General features: G+C 40.0%; 2 protein-coding genes across 3 annotated transcripts; one reads left to right on the top strand and one right to left on the bottom strand.

Moving 5' to 3' along the window:
- Positions 1-890: 890 nt before the first annotated feature.
- Positions 891-19033, bottom strand: TOPORS (TOP1 binding arginine/serine rich protein, E3 ubiquitin ligase). 2 transcript variants are annotated; one of them, XM_010587883.3, is made up of 3 exons: positions 18669-19033; positions 17042-17236; positions 891-12472 (listed from the first exon to the last, which is right to left on the bottom strand). In XM_010587883.3, the coding sequence occupies exons 1-3, from the start codon at positions 18669-18671 to the stop codon at positions 9545-9547; spliced, it is 3126 nt and encodes a 1041-aa protein (XP_010586185.1). In that variant the 5' UTR covers positions 18672-19033; the 3' UTR covers positions 891-9544. The 2 variants fall into 2 exon arrangements, with proteins under 2 accessions (XP_010586185.1, XP_010586186.1); XM_010587884.3 differs by lacking the exon at positions 17042-17236.
- SMIM27 (small integral membrane protein 27) lies at positions 18532-19255 on the top strand. The gene is made up of 2 exons (XM_064291813.1): positions 18532-18714; positions 19028-19255. The coding sequence occupies exons 1-2, from the start codon at positions 18670-18672 to the stop codon at positions 19148-19150; spliced, it is 168 nt and encodes a 55-aa protein (XP_064147883.1). The 5' UTR covers positions 18532-18669; the 3' UTR covers positions 19151-19255.
- Positions 19256-19610: the final 355 nt, after the last annotated feature.

The raw sequence follows: 19610 nt of genomic DNA, 5'->3' as shown, positions 1-19610 counted from the left end.
TGCGTATATTAGCCATTCAAGTATTCTCTTTTGTGAAGGGTCTGCTCAGGCCTTTTGCCTATTTTTTTGGAGTTATTTTTATTATAGATTTACAGAAGTTATTTATTCAGAGAACCTAGGTGGTGCAATGGTTAACGGGCTTAGCTGCTAACCGTAAGATTGGAGGAGTTGGAGGTTGGAATCCACCCAGTGGTAACCAGGAAGAAAGGCCTGGCAATCTGCTCAAATATCAGCCATTGAAAATCCTACAGTTCTACTCTGACATACAAGTGCTCCCCATGAGTAGGAATAAGGGGCAGCTGGTTTAACTGGTATTTATTCTGTATACAAGCCCATTATCAAATAGATGTATTGCAAATATCCCAGTCTGTGTCTTCATGTTCCATTTTCATAAAGGATTCTTTTGGTGAGCAAAGGTTTATTTTGATGAAATCAAATTTCAGGGTTTTGTGTGTGTGTGTGCCCTCTTTAATAAATTTTAGTCTACCTCAGGATCATGAAGATATACTGTTTTCTTTTAGAATCTTTTATGCTTTTAGCTTTTACGTTTAGGTCTATGCAAATCTCAAAGTAGCGGTCAGGGCTCATTTTTTCCATATATCCAGTGGTTCCAGCACCATTTTTAAAAATGTTTCCTTCCATTGAATAGTCTTGACACTTGTCAGAAATATCAATTGACTGTATATATGTGCAGATTTATTTGACTATTCTGTTCCATTTATCTATTTGCTGATCTTTGTACCAGTGCCATACTCTCTTGATTACTGTTAACTTTCAAGGAGGTCTTGGAAATCAGTGTGAATCCTTCAACTGTGTTCCTCTCTGGAAGGATTGTTTTGGCTGTTCCAGGTTCTTTTTATTTTCATATGAAATAAGAACCAACTTTTTAATTTTTACAAAAAAAAAAAAAAACCTACTGGGATTTTGATCAGGATTGCCTTGAAACTATAGATGAATTTGGGGAGAACTGACATTTTAACAATACTGAATCTTCTAATCTATAAGCATGGTACCTCTTTCCATTTACTTAGGTCTTCTTTTGTTTTTGGTTGCTGTAAAGTTGATTCTGACTCATGGGCTACCCAGTGTGTGCAGAGTAGGGCTGCCCCATAGGGTTTTCAAGGCTGTGACCTTTCGGAGGTAGATCTCCAGGCCTGTCTTCCAAGGGAGGTTCCAACCACCAACCTTTCAGCTAGTAGTTGAGTGCTTAACGTGTGCACTGCCCAGGGATTTCTAGATCTTTCAGCAATATTTAGGGTTTTCAGAATACAGGTCTTACACGTTCTGCTAATTTATTCTTAATGATTTTATGTTTCTATTTTAAGTAAAATTGTTTTTAAAGTTTCATTTCCAAATTGTTTGTTGATAGTATATAGAAATACAAGTGATTTTTTTAATATTGACCTTGAGGCACCTAACATTGCTAAATTCACTTATTAGATCTAGTAATTGTTCTGTAGATTCCTTAGGGTATTGTAGGTAACAATCATGTCACCTATAAATACACAGTATTACTTTCCAAACTTAATGCCTTTTATTTCTTTTCCTTTACTAACTACACTGTGTAGAACCTCCAGCTGACAGGCTTACCCATATTACTGATCTCAGGAAAAATGATGAATGTTTCACCTTAGTTATTATGTTAGCTCTAGGCGTTTGTTAGATGCCCTTTATAAACTGATGAAGTTCTCTTTTATTCCTGGCTTGTTTTTTTCTTTTTTTTTTTTAAAGCATGAATGGGTGTTGAATGTTCCAAATTATTGTTCTGCATCTATTGAGGTGATCAGATATCCCGTTAATATGCTGAATTTCACTGATTTTTTGAATGTATTCCTGGGATAAGCCCCATTTGGTCATGATGTAGCATCCTTGTTACATGTTCTTGCAGTGTGATGGATAGCTTTTCTATGGCCTTTCTCGCTGTGGCCTTGTAATTCCCATCCAAGTGATGGGGTGGGACTATGCAAATGAGGTAATTGTGGCCTATCAAGAGGATTGGTCAGTTTTGCCATTCCACTAGGCTTAAAAGAGAGCCAATTCCAGAGCAAAGAGAAGAATCCACCACCAATAATGGAGAGCCCAAGAGTGGAGCATGCCCTTTGAACCCAGGATCCCTGCACTGAGAAGCTCCTGGAACGCAGCAGGAGAGATGGGCAGGAGATGGCGCAGTGTGCTTCCCAGCCCATGGAGTGAGAAAGCCGAGTGCTTTTGGGCCGAGGCTTACTGGTGGAGTAGGGTGCATCTGGGCACTTACTGGCAGAGCTAAAAAAGCTTTGTAACAGTTGCCAGAGCAGGGCAGAGGCCAAGGGGCCAGAGAGAGGCGTGCCTGCGGCAAGAGTGGGAAAAAGCTTTCCTGATGGAAAAACTGTATCCTGAGCATTCCTGAACCTGAATTGCAACCTGTTACTTCCCTAATAAACCCAATAATTGTTGAGTGTTGCCTGTGAGTTCTGTGTGGCCACTGTAATACACTGTCGAACCCAGTAGAGAAGTAGAGAATGCAATGGGAGGACACTGGGAGGGACGGTTAGTGTCAGAATTGGTAAAGGTGGCGGAGAGATGAGGCATGTCTAACCTCCGCCTCATAGGAATCAGTCTTGGTCTGTTGATCTTGATTACCCTTCCTCCTCGTGAAGTTAGAGGAAGTCAGACGCCACCTCCATGCCATTTTTACAATTCTGGATTCAATCTGTCTTATTTTCATAAATATATTTGTGTCTACATTCATGAAGGCTATTGGTCTGTAATTTTCTTTGTATGTGTATGCATCTGTGTGTGTGAGATGCCTTTTTCAAGATTTCGTGTCAGGGTTATGCTGGCCTCATGAAACAAGTTGGGAAGTGTCTTCCTCCTCTATTTTCAGATAGTTTGTGTAAAACTGGTATCATTTCTTTCTTCAGTGTTTAACAGAATTCACCAGTGAAACATTTAGGCCTAGAGTTTTCTTTAAGAGTCTTTATAACAAATTCAATTTTTTCAACAGATGTATTATTCTGATTTTGTATTTCATCTTGAATCAGTTTTCTTGTTTTTCAAGGAATTTGACCATTTCATCTAAATTGTCAAGTTTAATGACAGAGTTCATGATGATGCTCATTTTTTTACATCAGTCTTTCTAGATATTTACTGATTTTATTAATCTTTCCAAAGAGCCAATTTTGGGTTTTGATAATTTGTTATTCTATTTCATTGATTTCTGGTTTTATCATTATTAATGTCTCTCTCCTATTCCCTTTGGATTTAATTTGCTCTTCATTTACTACTTAAAGTGGAATGAACAATGCAGCACTATTCAAAATTTCTAAAAAATGGAAATGAGTTAAATGTCCATTAGTAGGGTATGTACAGCTATACAGTGTATATTATCAGCCTTCATAAAGGATGTAGTAGATACTGAAGTAATGACTTAGAGGTGTTACCCTGTACCATAGCCACTACCATAGGTGGCTATTAAGCACTTGACATGTAACTAGTCCACATCAATATGTGCCAGAAGTGTAAAATACATTCATTCCAAAGACTTTGTATGGAAAAAAAAAAAAGTAAAATATGCTAATTTTATACTGATTACATGTTGAGTTGATATTTTTAGATACTGGGTCAAATAAAATATATTACTGAAATTAATATTACTGTTTCTTTTTACCTTTTTAATATTAAAAAAAAAACCTAAACTCATTGCCATTGATTTTGACTCATAGCGACCCTATAGGACAGAGTAGAACTACTTCATAGGGTTTACAAGGTGCACCTGGTGGATTTGAACTGCTGACCTTTTTGGTTAGCAGCCGAACTCTTAACCACTATGCCACCAGGGTTTCCACCTTTTTAATATGGCTACTAGAAAATTTTAAATTCCACATGTGGCTCACACTATATTTATATTAGACAAAAATAAGTTGGAAAGATGTCTGAAATACAAGTAAAAAAGGAAGGGTGCAAAGCATTATGTGCAAAGAGACCCCATGTGTATTATATATGTATTCACACACATACACAGGCTTGTACTGAACAGAAACTATCTGGAGAGATGTACAGGATGTTTTTTAGTTGGGGGAAGGGGTGGAGATGGATGAGGAGACTCAGTGGCAACCAGCAACAGACTCGGTGAATGAGTAAGGAAATGACAAGGGAGTGATTTACACATAACCCAGGAAATCACAGCTGCAGTATGAAAGGAAGTGAAGAGGACGGTGATTGACAGAAACGATGGGGTCAAAAGATTGCACTTCCTGGTCCTATTAAAAAAAAAAAAAAACCCTGCCGTTGAGTCGATTCTGACTCAGAGCGACCCTATAGGACAGAGTAGAACTGCCCTGTCGTTTCCAAGGAGCACCTGGCGAATTCGAACTGCCGACCTTTTGGATAGCAGCCACAGCACTTAACCACTATGCTACCAGGGTTTCCCCTAGTCCTATATTCCCCTGAAAATCCTCCAAGATATCCTTGGATACAGCCTATCTTGCTTTAACCAGGGCAACATTTCCTAATACATTGATCACAAGTAACACACAGGTAACAATGAGGTGCTCCCCAGAACTTAAAAACAAGATTAACCTCTCAAAAAACGTGTCCTACTGTGTGCAGGGCACTACAGGAAATATAAGTGGAAGAGATAATGAAGGAATATGGGACTAAAGGGAATTTCTTCTTGGTCTCTTTTTAAAGTCGGCCTCCTTAATGTTTTGTTCCCTAGAATTCTCCTCTGTCTGCTTCTCTTCTTGCTCTACTTCCTCTCTCAGGGAGATTTTATTCACTCCCACAGCCTCATTACTATTCTAGCCCCCAGTGACTCCTCAATTATCTATCTCAAATCTCCTACGAGATTCATACTCCTCTTTCAGCTGCCCGCTGGAAATCTTCACGCAGATGGGCATACTCTAGCCCATGCTGTCCCACAGAATTTTCTATGATGATGGAAATGTTTTATCCTTGTACTGTCCATTATAGTAGCCACATGTGGATAAGAGCACTTGAAAAGTAGCTAGTACAACTAAGGAACTAAACCCTTAATTTTGTTTAAATAGCCATATTAGGTTATCAGTATTACCAATAAGAGACAAATGAATATCATGTGCCTCCAGGTATGACACCCTGAAGACACAACACCATGTATGTAGTAGCCTAGCCAAAAATGCACGATCTAAATCTAATCATGAAGAAACATCAGATAAACCCAAATTGAAGAACATTGTATAAAATATCTTCTTCAAAAGTGTCAATGTCACAAAAGACACAAAAAGTAAGGAACTGTTCCACATTAAAGAAGATTTAAAAAAAAAAAAAAAAAAGACAACAAAATGCAATCCTGGCCAGGATCCTATCAGAGTGGGGTGGGAGGAAATTGCTATAAAGGACATTATTAGAAGGGCAGTTGCAACATTAAAATACAGGCTTTAGATTATTGTATCAATCTTGGATTTCCTCAATTTGATAACTGTACTATTGTCATGTATATCCTTGTTTTTAGAAAACAGACACTGAAATATTAGAGGATAAAGGGACATTGTGTATGATACCTAGTCTCAAATGGTTCAGAAAAAATACTACATATATAGATGGACAGAAAGATAAACCAAATGTTAAAAATTGGTGGCTCAGGGTAAGGCAGATACAGGAATTCTTTGTACTGTTCTTGCGATTTTTCTGTAAGTTTGAAATCATTAAAAAAAAAAAAAAAAAAAAGAGTCCCTACAGGCCTGCAAGCTTGCCTGCATCAGTTTGTCAATGAGTTACCAGCAATGTACAGTCCACAAAAGGGGGAAAATCACAAAGGCAAACATACATCAGAATCCCTTTCTCTAAGAGGCCAAGTCCCTGGATAAGTATTCTAGTCCCATTTGTAAGGCTGGGCCTGTGGACATAGGCTCTTAGATCATACAGTTAATTACCCACTACCCTTGATTCCATGCTCAGAAGCAACCTTATGAATGACACAGCTTCCCATGTAGGTTTTACCAAGGCATTGGAAATGCACTGGACGTTATCTATACATATTCTGGTCTCAATGACTACATTTATCATGGTAAATTAATCTATTACCATTTTGACGGTATATAAGTCTAATGAGGTTCATGTTAGAAATCCATGCTCTGAATGGGTAAAATTGCGATTCTGAGCCTGTGTGATGTGGAGGAACTCCCACCTGCAGCCCTCCCCACCCCTGGGCTGACAACAGCCCAGACCAAGTCATGCATGGATTCTGGTAGCCCAAGCACCTTCCAAAAAAATTTCCAAGTCCAGAGGTGCGGTGTTGGTTGGCTCATTGTGTGCCAACCCTGCACTGGCAGGGGACTGCAATGATTCCCCATGATGGAAGAATTTCTAGGACTTGTGGTTATTCCCCTGGCCTTTAAGTCCCTCCCTAGTATACACCACCCACCATAACTAGAGATCCGATGGTTTAGTGAAGCCCCCCCGGAGAGCTAAGGTGGAACTTGACTACCTAGACTACCCCCATCCCACTGCCGTGGAATCGACTCTGGACTCACAGCGACCCTACTGGACAGAGTAGAACTGCCCCACAGGGTTTCCAAAGAGCAGCTGATAGATTTGAACTGCCTACCTTTTGGTTAGCAGCTGAACTCTTTAACCACTAAACCACCAGGGCTCTACTACTTAGACTAGGAAGTAAAAATCCTAACAAGATTTCACTAAGTGAGGTGAAGGAAGGTATTAATGAGCAAGGCTGTTTCCTTTATACAAGTCACAAAAACACTAAAACCTGAATTAAAAAAATTCAGAGGAAAAGAATATACTAGGCTAAAAAAGTTTATAGACGAGCTGCCCAAAAGCACAAAGGTCTTGGCCAATTTCTGAAATCCCTAGTACTTATTCATCCAATGAGTCTTTTTAAGCACTTCCTATGTTAAAGGAAATAGTGAATGGGGATATAGTAGTCCACCTGCATATAGCTGTCAAAGAACTGTCAGACCCCAAAACCAAAACCAAACCCACGGCCCTTGAGTTGATTCTTACTCATAGTGACCATATATGACAGAGTAGAACCGCCCCACAGGGTCCCCAAGGCTGTAAATCTTTATGGAAGCAGACTGACACATTTTTCTCTGTGAAGCGGTCAGTGGCTTCCCACTGCCAACCTTCGGTTAGCAACGGAGTGCTTAACCACTCTGCGGCCAGGACTCCTAAACTATCACACCAGTAGAGAATAAAGCATTTAGTAGTCAATTCAAGTTGTACTGAGAGTCTGGTGTTAAATGAGCATTTAAGGGGGAAATAGTGGGGAGAAGGGGCAAACTTAAAAACCTTGTTTAGCAGGATGGAATTCAGTGCCCAGCTGAAGAAATAAGCCACAATGAAGGCTCTGAAGTAGTTTGGAACAGCACCTCCATAGTGTGGCTACAGCTAGTGAGGTGAGGAAAGCTGGAGACAGACCAGAGCCTGATTCGGCAAAGATTTATAGACCGTATCAAGTTGTTGGGTTGTGTGTGCGTGTTTAGAGAAACTACTTAAGTATTTTAAGTAGGGAAATGAAAAAAAAAAAATTTTTTTTTTTTTTTTAAAGTTCTTCTGAATACTACCTCAAGAATAGACTGGGCAAAGAAGTGGGAGTAGAGCAAAAGATAGTGGATGCAGCCAGCCCCAGTATAATACAGATGAGAAATCATGGCTGCCTAAACTGGGTAATGATACAGACACAATGAAAATATATTTAAAAAAAAAAAATTAATGACCAGGATTTGGACGGGACTGAACGGGGAGAGAAATCAAAGGCTTGGAAATTTTTGGTTTGAACACCTAAGAGGATGGTGATGTGAATTAAGATAGGTTTTCAATAAATGTTTAACTGAGAGCACGATGTAAAATCTGATGTGGAATAAAATAGCACTGTCAAGTTTTAATATTAAGAAAAATCATATTGTAAGTACAAGTGATCATAATCTGTGAGTATATTCCTTAATTGAATATGGTCTTCCTACAATCTCCCAATGTCCGAGCTTACTAAAAACCACCTACATCAATTTTAGATTCTTATTTTAAGCCAGTTTCCTACTGCCCTAAGGATAAACGCAAACTCTACACAGGTCCTACGAAGTTTGGTCCTATACTCCTTGTCCTCTGGCTAACCCTGCCTTCTTTAGCTCCTAGAATATGCTAGGCTCCTCTTTTGCCTTTGGGGATCTTTGCACATCTTTTCCTGTGGAGAACTGTGCAGCGGCTCTACTCCTCTAATTAATGTCTACTTGTCTTCTGGATTCCAGGTCAACCATCAATTCCACCTGAGACCAGGCTCTCATTATATGAGACCTTGGCCTCTTGTAGCAAATTATACTCTCTCCAGAGAACTTATTATAGTTTGTAATGTCGTAACTATAGGGGTATTGTCTGTCTTACACAACGGTCTCTAAGTCCCATAAGGGCAGGGACCATGTCTGCTTTGCTCTATCATTGAATCCCTGAAAACCTAGTATAGAACCTGCCACACTGCAGGCATTCCAGTATCTGTGGAATACTGTATGGGTATGGTAGCAGGCAAAGCGAAGGCCAAATTTAGATTTAATTCAAGCTCACCTGTTCACTGGTGATCTTACATCAGGCTTGATATAGAGCAACGTTGTCATCTCTAAAACAGGATAAAACATAGCCACTCTGTGTAAAAGAACTACGAATGTAAAAGAACAAAGGGTTTTTTTGTTTTTAGTAAGCTCAATGTTATATAATTGCATTTTGCTGAAGACAGAAAGCAAATGAGATACTCCTCATAATCATACTGAAGAACTAAAGCACAATCATTAACTGAGGTTAAATGGAGATCACCTGAAATTCAGTATTTATGAAACAATTATATCCTTAGCTCTCTTCTAGGTTTTAGCTCCACTAAAGTATTTGATTAAAAAAAAAAAAAAAAAGCCAATACTGAATAGAAAAATTTTTGGATTCTTGTTTTAATGTGTTACCGTTTTATTTTTTTTCTTTAGTTGAATATACGTACACATTTGTTTTACTGGCAGTCCAGATAAACAAGTATATAAAGGAAATGTTTAAATTTTTCTGTTGGCAGATGTCAAGATAAAGTGTGCAGATTAAAATGCCTCAATGTAACCTGAAGAAATGGTTTTGAATCCATACAAATTTTTCTCTAAGAAGAAAAATAAAGATAGTCCAAAGGGACTCCCCTAGCTTATAACACATTTTCAGAATAACTCTCAGGAGGAAAAAAAAAAAATTTCAAAAATACTCATTGACTAAAAATATGTCAATACCATATGGCTTTATGAAATAACTTCTAAAATGTACATTTTTTTATTTAAAAAGGACCCCAAATTTTAAATAAACTGCTAGCAGTATCATTTTCTTCACTTAAAAGTGCATATCTCTGAGGGTGGGACTTACATACCTCTTGGACAAACAAAATTTTTTTTTTTTTTTAACAAATTTTTTAACACAAAAAAAACACTTCAAATATTTTAAGGGAAAACAGTTTTCACCAAGAGTCATCTTTAAGCAGACTGCAGTAGATGACATTGTTCCTTTTTTCTTCTTTTTATACCATCAGGATTCTCAATTAGATGCTTTGGCAGTTTTAAGACATAGCATGGTCTCTACCCAGAGACACTGACATTAATGATGTCCGTGGAGATGGCACTTGCCTTGATGGCTCAGTTTGAAGAGACACATTACTGGGCTGGTTCTCCAAGTCAGAGGCAAAGGTGCTCTCTTCTCTTACATCAAGAGTTTGTTCAACTGAAGATGCCTGGGGTGGAATATTATTTACAGTTTTGCTGGCATTATCCAAGTTGTTAGCGAGTATGGTAATATCACAGTCCTTGTCCAGGACACCAAATTCATCTTCTATTGTAACTACATCTTTAGTTTCAAATGGGTCCAAAGAAGGAGCCAAAAACTCATTTTGTACAGGGTTTTGAGGACCACTATTGTCATATCCTCTACCTTCCTTTACTTCAGAATCCTTATCACTATCACTGTCAATGGTAATTACAACCGGGGAACGTGAAGTATTATCCCCATGGTGTTTCTTATGCTTCTTCTTGTGCTTCTTCTTTTTCTTTTTATGATGTCTAGTTGTATCAGTAGCTTTCCCTTCATAAACTATCTCCACACTTAAGCTCCGGGTCCTCCTTTTTCTCCTCTTGTGTTTTGTCTCTCTGTCTGACGATCGGCTGTCTGAGAAGCTGTCACTCTCATTTTTGTAGTTCCCATCCAATTTTGATGAAGATTTTTGGTAGTGACTGTCCTTTACTTTAGAAGCAAATTCACGGGATGGTTGAGCCACTTCGTTAGTACCCTCCAAATGCCGTGTTTTATATTTCCGTTTCCCTCCAGGCTTTTCACTTCTCACCCGATCAGGCCCTGTCGATGCAGTCCTTGATCTACTACTAGACAGGCTCCTTGATCTGTGCCTTTCATAGTAGTAATATTTCCTTTCGCTGTGATTATTTTTTTTCCTGGCATTTGTCCTTTCAGAAAACGACTGAATTCTAAATTCTGGACTTGAAGATTGTCTGGAATAATGAGCTCTGGACAGAGTCCTCCTCCGATATGATGATTCATAACCATCCCTGTCCTTGTTTCTACTGTAATAAGTATATTCCCACTTATATCTGCTTCCATAATTATTTCTTAAATAATAACGATCTCTATTTCTGCTCCGTGACCTTCTTTTACCATGATCACTGCTACAAGACCTTGATCTGCTTGTGCTTTCACTACTTAGAGAGAGAGTTTGGCTTCTTCTCGACCAACTGCTATCTCTAGTTCTTGATCTCTTTTTGTCTCGTCTACCTCTAGGTCTGCTACTCTCTCTGCTTCTGGATCGTTTACTTTTCATTCTTTTCTTACCATGGTGCTTTCTACGATTCTTCTGGTCATGCCCACTTCTACTCTGGGAGCATGAATCTGAACTTCTTGATCTTCCCCTCTTTCTGTGTCCATGGTTATGTGGGGAATATACTCTGTCTCTCACAGACGAGCTCAGGTCTCTGGGAGATGATGATGTGGATCGTTTCTCTTCCTTCTTTGATCTGATTCTTGTACCAGAATCACAATGACTTTTATTTATGTGTTCATCCTTCCCAAGGACAGAGTGTGGAGACGAACATCTACTAACATCACTATCACCAGAACTGTAAGACTGCTCTTGTTCTTGTGTCTTCACTGTCTCCATTTTCTCATAAGAGCCTAACTCCTCAGAATCAGAGGACAGTTCAACAAGTTCTGGGGTCCTCTCGGCTAGTGGTTTAACAAACCCAACAATGACACAATTATCTGAGGAGGAATCGCTGTCATTATTGAGGTCCTCGTTGGTTTGTGCTCCTTGCATCTGAGATGTGGTTCCACTTGTTACAAGTTCCTCATCTGAACTGTCAGAAGTATTTAAAAGGGAAGACATGGCAGCATGTACCTGCTCTGAGCTTGAATAAGATGGCCCCGGAGTTTCATCATCCCATGGTGCCTGACTAACAGTGGCTACATTAATATCCAGCTCTTGGGTCTCAGCCTCATCTGGAGATATTGTTATGACTGAAGAATCAGAATGGCTGCCTTCTTCATACGAAGGAGCAGGGCAATCATAATTAGCATGCTGGTCAAAAGCAGCCATGTTAAAAGGAGATCTAGCAAAACTGATAAATTCATGTATAAAATGCTCAGTCCGATTAAGTAAAAATGGCCTTAAATCAGACACAAATGCCTGACTTTCTAAGTCATAACGAGTGACATTACTCATGATGATGTGTTGAACAATATTCACTAAAGATCCATGAGCTCCAAAAAGAACTGTTAGTTCACGTTTTAACCAGGGGACTAATCTGTGAAGGCAAGCTGGATTTCTACGGAAAAATTCAGCTGAAATATCCCTGTAGCGGCCACCATCTTCAATGTTTCTAACACGAGCACCAGCACGATAGAGAGTTCGCCTAAAATTAATAATATCCTGCTCTTGAATTTTCCGCATAGATCTTTCATCTGCAGTAGCTGGCCTCCTCATTGCAATCTGCCTCGTAAGTTGAGGAATTTCACCATCTCTAGGTCTTGTTGAAATGCCTAACCCTTCAAATAGTACTCCACTATCTGGTGGAGTTGTTGTTCTTCTATTCATGGTACCACTAGGTGAATAAACAGAAGTATTTCGGTCCCTTGTCAGAGTTGTTCGGTAGCGAAATCGTCGAACATCAGGGGTGGCAAAATTATATGAAGGCCTTAGGACATATTCCTTGAAGTCATCTTCTGCCCTCACAGAATGGAAAATAGAATCAAAGGGCTGTTTACATAGTGGACACTCAGCTTTGTTTTTTGACCACTCCTGTACACAGCGAAAACAGAACTTATGTAGGCAGCGATCTAAGTAAGACACATTATCAAATCTATCCAAGCATATAGGACACTTGGAATCAGGAGATGCATCAGCTGGTACTGTCTGTTGCAATTTGCTAGTGCCAGCTTTAGGTGAAAAGTTGTCCATTTTAAATTCCTTAGCAGCTGATGCCATTATCTGTAAAAGGGAAAGAAACGTATCAGTAACCTGATAAAAGAAGAATGATTATATTCCGATAACAGAACCTGCCTCACAGAGTTTGTGAAGATATAACAGGCCCTTAGAGAGAGTGCTGAATACATAACATAGTAAACTCTTAAATACAATATTCTATTATTCCTTTAGAACATATTTTAATTGAGAAACATTTCAAATATACAAAAAAATACAAAAGAAAATATACAAAGCACCCATGTACTTGCCACTCAGATTTAATTAACATTTCTCATGTTTATTCCAGATTTTTTTTTAAAGAAATTAAATATCAGAGGTTTAGCTAATATCCCACTATCCTATGTCCTTCTCTCCTGTCACACTCTTAGAAAACAAGAATATCACAGTCCTCAGTTAGTGTCATTCCTATTTATGGTATATACCTTTCATACACATCTGTCCCCTACGATACAGACTACTAATTTGTTTTATTTGTGATAAATATTGTATGTATGCATTTTAAAAAGCTTTCAACAGCGTTACAGAGATATCTTTTATATACCACAAACTTTACCTGTTCAATGCTGTGGTTTTAGTGAAAGTTTTTTTCATTTAGTTAAGATTAAATAATAAATGTAAAAGCACTCAAGTGTAATGCCTGACTTACAGTAACTACATTATTACTACAGTATTATAATCAGTCCATCCCGAATTCCTTTAATCATCCCTAAGAACCCCTCCTTAGCTTCCTTATTTAATCAGCAAATCAAATATCTTGAGATCATGCTTTCAGTCCCTTCCCTATTATCTTTTCCAATAAGGATCTCATAGTGTTTCATTGTCCCTGAACTTACAAAATGAATTTGCCAGAGCTGAAATCTAACGTACATTACATTTGGGCCTTGAGGAGTCCCTGGGTAGCACAAACAGTTAAGCACTCAGCTACTAGCTGAAAGGTTGGGGTTCAAACCCACCCAGAGGCGCCTTGGAAACCAGGTCTGGCTATCTGCTTCCAAAAGTTCACAGCCTTGAAAACCCTATGGAGCAGTTCTGCTCTGTACACAAGAGGTCGCCGCAAGTTGGAATAAACTTGATAGCAACTAACAATATCATCTTATTAAAAAAAACTTGTATATCATTTTATATATATTAAACATTAACTTCCTCCTTTATGTTTCCCTAGGCCTACTACTCATAAGGACTCCTGGTGGTGCAGCGGTTAAAGCATTGGACTGCTAACCTTTTGGTCAGCAGTTATCGAAACCACCAGTGGCTCCGGGGAGAAGATGTGGCAGCCTGCTTCCATAAAGTTTAACAGCCTTGGAAATCCTATGGGGTCACTACGAGTCGGAACCAACTCGATGGCAGTGGGTTGGTTTAACTACTCATCCTTCTGTACCTCCTCTATCACAGGAGGTTCCATCACTGGGCAACTGCTGTCAAGTTAGTCACATAACAGAATTGTCATTTTCTAAACAATGTACATTTGGTCTTACCAAATTATAACAAAAAGTTACAGCAAAAATCTATGGTTGTGAAATACAGGTATATGATTGCAGATTTCAAATAAAATTTGTTCATCTAGGGCACCTTTGCTTTCTCAGAGCCATAACTTAATAAGGAATCAATTAATGCTTGACAAATGTTTCTTTAAAGGGTTAAGATACTTCTAGTCTTCTGTTTTCTAGGCTGGAAATGCAAAAAGTCACCACTGTCTTAAATATTTAACATGCCTGGAAAACCAGTTCCTGTTGAATCAATTCCAATTCCTGGTGACCCCATGTGCTTCACAGTAGAACTGTGTTCTGTAGGATCTTCAATGGCTGTGATCTTACGGAAGTAGATCATCAGAATTATAAATAAATAATATTAATTGAATTTTTAATATACTTAGACTCTGAAATCTTGGTAGTGTATATGTTTCTCAGCATTTCCCCTACTTTCTAATATTTTATCTCATGACTCAGTAAAAATATACATACATACATGCAAACCTTTAGGATCAGAGACAGTATGCATGTGCTGGGGGGAGGGAAATGGATAGGTTATCAGAAGGCCTGGACTGACGACCAGGCTTCACCTAAAACTCTGCAAACCAGAGGGATTATTATTAGACTTTAAAATGTTCAAGTTTTCTCCTAGGTCATGGAGAGTAGCAAACATCAATTAAATTCAGTTGAAATAAAAAACTATACCCATGAAACAAGGCTAGTGAATTTTAAGTTATTACATTTTATCTTAATTTGTTTCTTTGGAGTGTAGAATTTTAGTGTTTACTCAACATTTCAGTTCACAGAATGAATTTATTGAAGGATATAATTAAGTAGTAAACTCAAAGTTCATATAAAACAAAATCTTAAGTACGGTTTTTAAAAAATGGAAACAGGTGAACTTTATGGAATGTAAATTATAATCTCAAAACTACTTAAAAAAATACAAATTAAGGCATAAAACAGGAATGACTATCAGAGAGATTAAGATTAGCGATTTGCAGGAATGCCAGACCTGATGGTATACATGTTTTGTGCTTCAGGGTCTGGAAGAAGGCTGTGATAAAAGTTTCTCTACCCTAACCCATTGCCTCTGAGTCAATTCCAAATCATAACAACCTTATTATACCTTAGCACTCTAGGAATTGGGACGACAAATTAATTTCCCCACAAGGGAGAAAATGAGTTTTTGTGATTCAACTTCCTAAACTGACTCCCAAATGTGAAATAAAGTTTACCATCTTTACAATGAACTGAGTAAGACAAAACCTCGTTTCCCCAAATTTTCTAATCTGCTGGCTTGAACAAGAATAAGAATCCTTCATTGTCACAATTTAGGAGAATTTCAGATAATTAATAAGCATACACATCTGGGAAAATGGAAGAGGAAGGATAAAAAATCAGAAGGATAAAGACAGACATAGACCAGTCATTAAAAAAACTGCACAGTGGTAACAACAAAGTATAACTGCTTTGCAGAAGCAAATTTTTTATAAAGACCGACCTCCTATAGAAGCTATCTTCCATGGCATTCCTTAAAGTATCACTGTATATAAAATTTAATCACCTGATTATATTTGGGAGAGCGGTGTTAATTCTAATGTAGAGCCAGAGTTGAGAATCACCATGACTTATTAGTTGTGTGACCTGGGGAAAATTCATCTCTCAAAACCTTAAATTTTCTCAATGCTAAAATGGGGTGAATAACAATACCCATCTAAAAAGGTTGTTGTGTTAAGAGATATATTCTATTTGAACACTTAGCACAGTGCTTGGTGCACAGGAAGAATTCAACACTCTCCCCCATGTTATGTGAAAATAACTGAGCTGATTTCAATGACTGGATCAAGATGATAGTCTGTTAACAGCTAAATAATCTTCATACATAATATAATTATTGTACTTAATATATCTAGGCAAAGTAGCTAAAAAGGGTTCACAAGTAGATAAAATAGAAAGGCACCTCCATGTATAAAAAATAATCTGGGCCCTACCTCTTGTCACCTCAAGGAGTCTCTGAACTGCAGTTTAATCACAGATTCCAAAAGATCATACGGAAGTTACAGGGTTTGCTGACCAGATTCTACCACATTTAATGCCAATTCTAGCAATAAAAAGAATTGGTTGGGAACCATTTTCCCTCTAAAGCCATTCATTCCAGATAAGCATGATTGTTCTAGCTGACTGTAAAGCCTTTACAATGGTTTAAAGGGAAAAAAAAAATCTCATCACATACTAGCTCAACTCTTGGAAAGCTGTTTCTTACTTTATATAATCTTGAAAATTACCTACTATGAACTCTATTCATTTTTTCTCTTAACTTTTAAATCACTATCTGCCTCATCTCAGTACTGTCCCCTTCCTGCCCATAAGGAAAGCTGCACTGACTGAAGAAGTCACAGGCAGGCGAGCTCAGCCCAGAATACACACCACTGAACAGACAGCTCCAATATTCAAGGTGATAGCCGCTTCCTTTGGGTGAGAGCTGCGATGGGCCAGGATCTAAGGTAAGCAGCGCATGCATTACATAATCCCACACCCCACTGCTGACTCATAGCGACCCTGCCCCAGAGGGTTTTCAAGAAGTAAACCTTTACGGAAGCAGACTGCCAGCCACATCTTTCTCCCGCGGCCGGTGGGATCGCCGACCTCTCGGTTGGCAGCCGAGCGCTTAACCACTGCGCTACCAGGGATTCTGGACATAATCACAACGAACTAAAATAGTTATTCCCATTTTACAGACAGGCTCGGAGAGGTTAAGGGACCTGGCCAAGGTCACACCCGTCAGTGGCGATGCCAAGATTCAGACTCCAGCGGTTATTTTTCTAGAGACCAGGCTCTTTCCAGTACACAGCTAGGCTCGCGCCCCTCGCCCCTCGGGAGCCTTCGAAACGCAGCCTTCACCCTCCCACCGGCGCAAATCCACAGGTGCGCCGCAGAGTCGCCAGCCCGCCCGCCCGCCCGGACCCCTGCCCGGTTGAGGCCCGGGCGGCCCCGCAGGCCAAGACCACGGCCCCAAGTCCTTGGGCCTCGCTCCCGGAGGGACCTCCGGTTCGCCCAGCCCTTCCGACCCCCGTGCCCCATTGTTTCCGATCCCACTCACCCCAGAGGATGCCGGCGCAGACCCGGCCGGGGCGCTCGTGGCTAGCTCCCTACGGCTCAGAAAGCTGGGTCGGTGACGGCAGGACCCGCGAAGGCGTACCCGGCGACTTCTCCGCCTACTCTCAGGAGCCGGAGCGGGCGGGGGCGCTTCACCCTCCTCGCGAGACAGCGGAGACCCTGGCGGCTGCTGCGACCCCTGTGACGTAAAGCGCTCATCACCAATGGCAGCTTGGAGGCGGTGTCAGAAAGCGAGACCCCACCCCTCCAGCGCGTCAAAACACTATACCAGCCTTTTTAACGCATGCGCATTAGAAAGCCGCCAGCACTGAGGGCGGCACTTAATGCGCTCCGGCCCGAGACTGGGCCCTTCCCCCACCACTCCGTTCCGGGAGTGAGAGCAATGTGACCATCCCGGGCAGAAATCACTATCATGATCATTCCTATTATTAATCGTAGGGATTACAGGGTACTAACTTAATGTTCGCTCCTAAATTATCGGAAAACAAAATAACTAGACAAAACCTTAGCTTGGTCTCATTTAAATATCAACAAACTTGGGAGAAGTTACAAAAACTATCTCCATTGTATATAGGTACACAGTGTTACCCGAAAGTGACTTGACCATCGGTTGCACAGCTAGGAAATAACATCGGGATTCGAATGGGATCCAAAGCCAGACTCCAATCAGTATCTTATATAGTCTCGAGAGAGATCTACTCCAGCTTGAGGAGAAACAGTCAAGGCCTAACACAGAATAGGCTCTGAATTCTCTCCAAAACAGATAGGTTTTTCTCTCAAAGAACTTCTTTCCCCCTACCCTCTCCCCAAAATTTGGATTAAAGTCTAAGTTAATATCCGAGATTTATGAATAAAGAACGTCAGCCTAGAACGGCCCATGGCCAGACTACACCACTCAGGCCTCAACGTGAGCGTCCCATTTTACAGGTAAACTTAGCACAACCGGCCGTAACGCTCAACACTTGTTGATTCACTGGTGCATTATGCCGGATAGTTCTTGCCACGTATTTCTTCTTACGAGTATCATTTACATTAAAAATCTATTGCGTTCTCAGAGACTATACGTTTCTTAAAGGGCCCAATTAACAGTGATTCCCGCCTAACTGATATGACTGTTACATAAAATAGTACACAGTATTCTCGTATGCGTCGCAGCTGAATATACAAACGTTTATATTATGTAAAAACAGATGCGGGAAAAACGTTTTCTTCCAGCGTTAGATACCGGTGCAATATTTAAAAGGCTGATATTTTTCAAATAAACGTTTAAGTGCACACGACAGTACATTATCCTACATTAGCACTGCATCCCAACTGGAAAGAAAACCGGCTGGCGAGAAACACCTCTTTAGGCGGCAATTTTTTAATCTATTTTCTCATTTATTCCATCCCTTCCCTGCCAGGCGGGCTAGGCCCCCTTCACCTGACTCCGCCTCCGGCTCAGGGCGGAAGAGGCAGGCCTGGCCAATGGGAAAAGCTCCCGGGGGCTAGTGGGAGGGCGTTCGTACCCGGCTGAAAGATGGCCGCTGCCGCCCAGTAGCCACCGCCCCGCAGGTTACTCTAGGCCCGCATCTTCCGCCGGTTCCCGCGGACCGCCGCCGCCTCCTTACCATGAAGCCAGTGAATCGCCGCACCCTGGACTGGATTTATTCAATGGTAGGTCCCGGGTCTGGCGGGGCTCCACGGTGTCGACTCCTTGGGCCCACAGGCGGGAGGTTCTCTATTTCTTCAACATCCGCAAACTCCAAAATCCATTACTGAATTAAGCACTCCCCCCCCCACCTCGACTCCGCCTCTTCCTGGAGGACACGATCTTCCGCTTCTTACGTAAGGGCCGCTGGGTGTACTTGTGTCCGGAATCCCATTTATTATTTTATCACTATAATTCCCATTTCTGCAGTGGTACACGGTAACTTCAAAGGAGTAATTTTTTTTTTTTGCTTTTTCTCCCTCTGACATTTTTTTTTAGTTGCTCGTTGCGATCGTATTACTCTCCTGGGGATACGTCATTTATGCATCAACAGTAGCTGCACGACGACAGCTAACGAAGGAATACCCAGACAGAATCTTCGAGATGAATGAAAATTTGTAATTCCTTTGGATTTAATTCTCTGCAAATACAATTCTTTACCTCATCCTTATCTGATACCTGTTTAGATTAAAAAATAAAATCCATAATGTAAAATTTTGAACTTTATTTTTGGATCGCCTTTTATAATAACCACTAATAGACACTAATTTTTCAAAAGCTTGGAGATATTTTAGTCTTACAGTCTCATATGATAAAACTCAGATCAGTAACCTAGATCTGACAGCCTTTGAGTATCAGATCATTGATGGAACCCATGCATTTCAATCTAGAGTTTCTAAAATACTTCCTTTAAAATAGCTCAGAAAGATTTCTTTAAAACAGAAGTGGGCGGGATTTTTTTCTTGTATTTGTTATACTGCAGTATCTAATTCTGGTGCATTCCCTCAGACCAAACTAGAGTTACTGTATAAGAAAAATTCTATCATGTGACTAAATACTTTTCTACATCCTGTTTTCCAAT

This window comes from Loxodonta africana, chromosome 9 (genome assembly GCF_030014295.1).
Source record: "Loxodonta africana isolate mLoxAfr1 chromosome 9, mLoxAfr1.hap2, whole genome shotgun sequence".
NCBI lineage: Eukaryota > Metazoa > Chordata > Mammalia > Proboscidea > Elephantidae > Loxodonta > Loxodonta africana.
Note: the sequence above shows the minus strand (reverse complement) of the source record. Positions and strands in the feature narration are given on the sequence as shown.